This window comes from Triticum urartu, chromosome 2 (genome assembly GCF_003073215.2).
Source record: "Triticum urartu cultivar G1812 chromosome 2, Tu2.1, whole genome shotgun sequence".
Taxonomy (NCBI): Eukaryota; Viridiplantae; Streptophyta; class Magnoliopsida; order Poales; family Poaceae; genus Triticum; species Triticum urartu.
The window spans coordinates 686,509,473-686,514,552 of record NC_053023.1 but is presented as its reverse complement, the minus strand read 5'-3'; the positions used below and the strand labels follow the sequence as shown (position 1 = coordinate 686,514,552).

At 43.1% G+C, this 5,080-nt stretch overlaps 1 protein-coding gene across 1 annotated transcript; it reads right to left on the bottom strand.

Annotated features, from left to right (window-relative positions):
* Positions 1-466: 466 nt before the first annotated feature.
* Positions 467-5,074, bottom strand: LOC125539739. Its single transcript, XM_048703248.1, has 5 exons — positions 4,706-5,074; positions 2,592-4,630; positions 2,291-2,509; positions 1,682-1,794; positions 467-1,265 (listed from the first exon to the last, which is right to left on the bottom strand). Exons 1-2 carry the CDS (start codon positions 4,945-4,947, stop codon positions 2,614-2,616), a joined length of 2,259 nt encoding a protein of 752 aa, XP_048559205.1. The 5' UTR covers positions 4,948-5,074; the 3' UTR covers positions 467-1,265; positions 1,682-1,794; positions 2,291-2,509; positions 2,592-2,613.
* Between the last annotated feature and the right edge of the window lie 6 nt (positions 5,075-5,080).

Sequence of the window (5,080 nt, the reverse complement as noted above, 5' to 3'; positions counted from 1 at the left end):
CGGTCCTAGGAAGAGGGTGGAGATTCTCGGTTGAGAGCATAAAACCTTGTCAGTTTAAATTACAAAAATTATCTTAGGTAACTTAATTACCATAGGAGGCTTTCAAGAAGAAAAACAAACCACGAGTGTACTGTCTCACATCATGTAATTGATAACGGTTTTCTCAGGTGACGGTCTATCATGGGAGTTTTATAATATCGACGACGCACTATTATTATTAGATAGTACTCCCTCCGTCCTCCGTCTCATAATGTAGTGTCAAAAAACATCTTACATTATGGGACGGAGGGAGTACAATGAAGGGTAAGATAATGTGAGTACTAGTTAGGTTGATGTCCTTGTACTATTTCGCCAAAAAAAAATGATGTCCTTGTCTTGATCTTATCATGTTCTGCAAACAACAATCTTTTCGAGCATTCGGTGGTTAGACTAAGCTCTGTCGATGATCAAGTGTGCATGGAGATAATATACCAAAAAACATATATAGAAGTTTTGTCTCTACAAGGCACAGGTTATTGGAGCAGATCACCTACACTTGCAAGCCATACCCTCCAGTGCCCAATCAGATGCAATGCAGAGAATGGAATCTCGGCACAGAAGGTCGCATAGCAAAGTACAAATTCAATTCTTACTGAGTGGTGTCGTCATTCTACTGTATTTCTACTTTCCATCTTTAATCCGGGTGTGGTCTCCCTCTGTTCCACAAATGGTAGCACTTCGGCTTTGGAAATATTTGTTGCCTCGTTATACAGTAGAATACAAACAGGGTGGCTTCTTTTCCTATCATCTTATACAAAGCTTTCTACGAGGCCTAGTATCTGAAGTTCTGAACACAGGTGCCTCAAACTAAATGGGCGGCCAGAAAGCTCTCTTTGCCGAGCTCGATGAGAGCATCTCCAGGAACTTCAAATTTAGTGATGACCCAACCTTGATGGGTAACACGGGTTGAGTGTCACCCACTGCGCTAATTTTTTGAAACATTATTTTAACTATCCACTGCGCTGCTGAGAAGAGAGAAGGTGGTAGAGGAGGTCGTGAGATGAGCAGACGATGGAGGAAGCGAAACGAGGCGGTATGTTGGTGGTACGACTCGTTTAGTTCCCGGCAGGTTCATATATAAAAGTCCCATATTCCATACGAGTTGCTTCCACTGCTGCCCCCTCGACTGACTTCGACCTCGAGTCCTCGTAGGAGAGATTGTCACCGACTGATTTGCTGTACCTTCTTCAGTTTTTCATGGGCATGGCCCAACTGCCAATACACACCTGACACCATCAAAGTTATTCATCAGTAAATTCAGGCCTACTTAGAATAGATATGCATGTTGCAGGCTCCAGACTAGCAAAGGTGAGTAGCTATCAAACAAGCTCCTAATTCATTCTGCTTATAGGATGATGAAGATGCTAACAGGAGCCCTGGAGTGATTTCATATTCATAACATAAAATTTTATACAGTTGGCTACAGAGGCATAGTTTTTTTTTCATTTTTACGAGCAAACTTATTTTTTGGACTTCACTTTCTTTGGATACTATGATATTACTTGGCCAAAATCTGAAACAAATGCCCACCATATAAAAGCAGGCAAATATACATGAATGTCAGATAAGGTGCAACAGATGAATCAGACAGGGTGCCTAGCGATGAAGGCCTGACGACAATCAAACAATAAACAGAATGTACCTGCAATGGTTGAGCCATGGAATCGTCAAGTTAATGTGTACTCATCACTCAACAGGTAGTCCTGGTTGACCGCAGATTCCAATGCCGTGATGTATATTGCTGAAGCAACAAACCTAGAGCAAAATAACAACACTTCAGCAACAAACCTATTGCTAAGTATCATCCTTTTTTCACAGCGAAATTGCATCATGAGACAGATGGTGGTAACTAATAAACTTTATGTTTCTCCTACAATTTTAAATCATGCCTCATGCTGAAAGTCAACTACAAATAGGAAGTACGAGCCAATTTAATGCTTCACAGAAGAAATTATACAATAATAAATTGTCTGAGAGTGCACAATGATGTTTCTAGTTAACAACATTTTTTGTATCAAACCATGCAGAAGAGCCTAGCTAACAGCATCGACATGTGCTGATCAGAAGGGTGATTAACAGTATTGGACAAGATGGGATGCGTAATTAGGTAGCAGAAAAACATACTCAAATGTGTACATCTGTTAATCAAAAAGTAACCAAGAAGGATTAATATGCCAAGTTTTGCATGTCTACAGCACTGATCCACTAACAAAGCTAATCAGGATAAAAATAGAAGTACAAAGAAGCATACCATGGTAAGGCTTGCTATAGCGGAAGCTCATGGCGATGAGCAACTGGTCACAATGCCCCTGATAAACAAAAAGACGCCTATTGCAACCATGGTTTCTGCATCCATCCCACATGCGACTAAAGCAGCTTGTGGAAAGCCAAAGGGGTGAATGGCACTTGCACAAAATGTGCTGGTGACAGTGAGTGCAGAAATGTGTACAACATCTCGGGTGGCTGCAGCCTGGATAGAGATGAATTACATTTAGCAAGAAGAGGGTGAGCATGTAGACTAACACTGTAGGAAAAATGTTCCGAATGTGTACCTCAGAAGTAGATATTGTTGAATTAATTCACATCCACATAATCAATTGTGACTCTTAGCTTTTCAGTTGCTGCAATTCTGCACTCCATACCTAGCTCCTCACTGCAATAGGCTACCTCAAGGTGACTGAGCGAAGGTGCAAAGCCCATGTCTGGCAACCTTGTGATGCTCCTACAATGTACGATAGATAATGTTCCGAGGGAGGTCAGGCTATATAGGATTGCAGGAAGTGATAAGAGATTCGGGCATCTCAGGAATTGAAGTTCTTGGAGTGAGGTTAGAAGCTGTAAAGCTCTCTCTTGTTCGTCTGTTAGGTTCACCAAGCTTGCACTATACGCAGAGCCAAACTGTAGACGTCTTAGGGAAGTCAGCTGTTTGCAGAACGGCCTGGACAGGATAGATGCGTCACTAGCCACAAGAGTTTTCAATCCAGACCATACTTCACAGACACCTTGCTGGTCGGACAAAAGTTGAAAACAGGAAGGTAGGCCGGGGGAGTTAAATACTTTAAAGGATGTCAGGTTTCTACAGAACTGGAGGCCCTCGATCGACGCAAGCAAGTCGCAGTCTCCAATTTCCAACTCTTTCAGTGCCGTGCAGCATGCCAACTGTAGAGACGTCAGTTCCGGACTTCTCTGTACTGCTAATTTGGTCATGGCAGGAAGGCAGGACAGAAGACGGGATTGGACCCTGTCCGTGACGGCCGTGATCTCAAGTTTATCAAGTGACCGAGGAAATAACTGAATTTGATTCCCACCCTGCTCTTGTTCCTGCAGTTTGAGATCCCATGCACAAGACAGCTCGGAATTCATCTCCATCTTCAAGCTTCGAAGGGAGCTGAGAAACTGCAAGCCCTCCAGTACAGTCAGCTGGACACACCCCATGATATCCAGCTCCTCTAAGGCCGTACAGGAATGCAGCTGTACAGACTTCAAACATGGGCCATAAGATAGACGTAACTTTTTGAGGTACAAAAGGCCTTCAGGAGTGAATGACTGCAAGTTTTCTGGGAGAGGACCGATACTAAGGTCTTCAAGTGATGGTGGGAGTAATCCAACATCCATGGTACCATCATCTTTTGTTTCACCCACCAACAATGAGAGTAGCTTGGGGCAACCATGAAGGAAAAGCTGCGTAAGAGAGCTGAATCTTGTAGAGCCTGTATTACCCCCAATGAACTTCAGATCCAGGCTTAGCTGAATGCATAGCGCCTTGAGAGAACATAGGAGATTATATGGCAGTTTCAATTCATGTTCATCTTGGGCCGAGGTCGTCACTGCTGAAACCAAACTGCTGGTCCCTTCCGTTTCTCTAGGTTGACTGATTGATAGAAACTTTATCTGCGGACAGCCAGTTAACAGCAACTCCTCAAGGGACTGCGAATGTGAAAGCAGTTGAGATAGCCACCTCCCAGTTACGCCACATGTGCTAATGTTGACACGTTTGAGAGATGGGGGGACAAGGCTGCTTGTAGATGTGCTGTTTTCCTGGACAACCTCTGGCATAATGTTTGACATAGTAAGATTAGGGCATTCATGTATAGATAAAGTCTCTAAAGCAATGAGCTGGCTGAAAGATTCACTTGAAAGAGAGATCAGATTTGGACAGCTTCTTATTCGAAACAATGTTATGCCCCTCAGATTATGAAATGCCAAGATACTCTCATCCAGCATACACAACTCATTAGATTCGATAGTGAAACGTCTCCAGTTTATCCTCATTGTTGGAAGTGTCGAAACCCCACTGATGGACAACTCAGAAATTAGAGCAGAAGGCGGAAGAGGATGTGACACTATCAAACATGGGCAATCATGGATGGTGAGTCTACGGAGATTAGACACCAATTCATTCTGATCTCCTTCAGGAGGTGAAGATTGGAGAGGTGGAGAAGTCGTTAGACTGCTGCAATATTCCAGGATTGGCATTTTAGTCAACGCCAACTTCTCCAGAGAAGGAACTGACACTCTGACAACATGCAGATCCATCAACTCCAACTCCTTGAGTGCCCCCATTTCTCTTAGTGGAAGGATTGGCCAGTTGCTGCAACATCATTTATCAAAGTAAGTGTCCAACAATTTGCAAATGAACATGAAAAATTAGAGAGAAGGGAATTACTTGATTATATGAGGACACTGCCCGATGGACAGTTTGCTGAGAGATGGAAACCAGGATTTCTGCTCAGCGTCGAAAGAAGAGTAACTCTGGAAAAGAGTGAACTCATTCAGTTGAGGGCAGTTCTTGATCATCAAAACACTTAAATGGGAAGTCAAATCCATTCCATAAGAACCGGTACATTTTTTCAATTTTGGCATGCCAATCAGGATCAACTCTACCAAGGAAGGAACTGAGAGTTCCATTAAATTCAACTCCTGATCAATGTCAGCTTCCTAAGGGAATGCATTCCATGAGTAGATAGAATTTGCCATTCCCTACACTCCTCCAGATGAAGTATCTGCAGTGAGGTAACTGAAAAGGCACTGGAAAGCCAGG

Coding starts and splice junctions, on each gene's coding strand:
- LOC125539739 (XM_048703248.1), bottom strand. CDS start 4,947: ATGGAACTCTCAGTTCCTTCCTTGGTAGAGTTGATCCTGATTGGCATG. Junction 4,631..4,705: donor CAGTGTCCTCATATAATCAA/GTAATTCCCTTC, acceptor ATGATGTTGCAG/CAACTGGCCAATCCTTCCAC.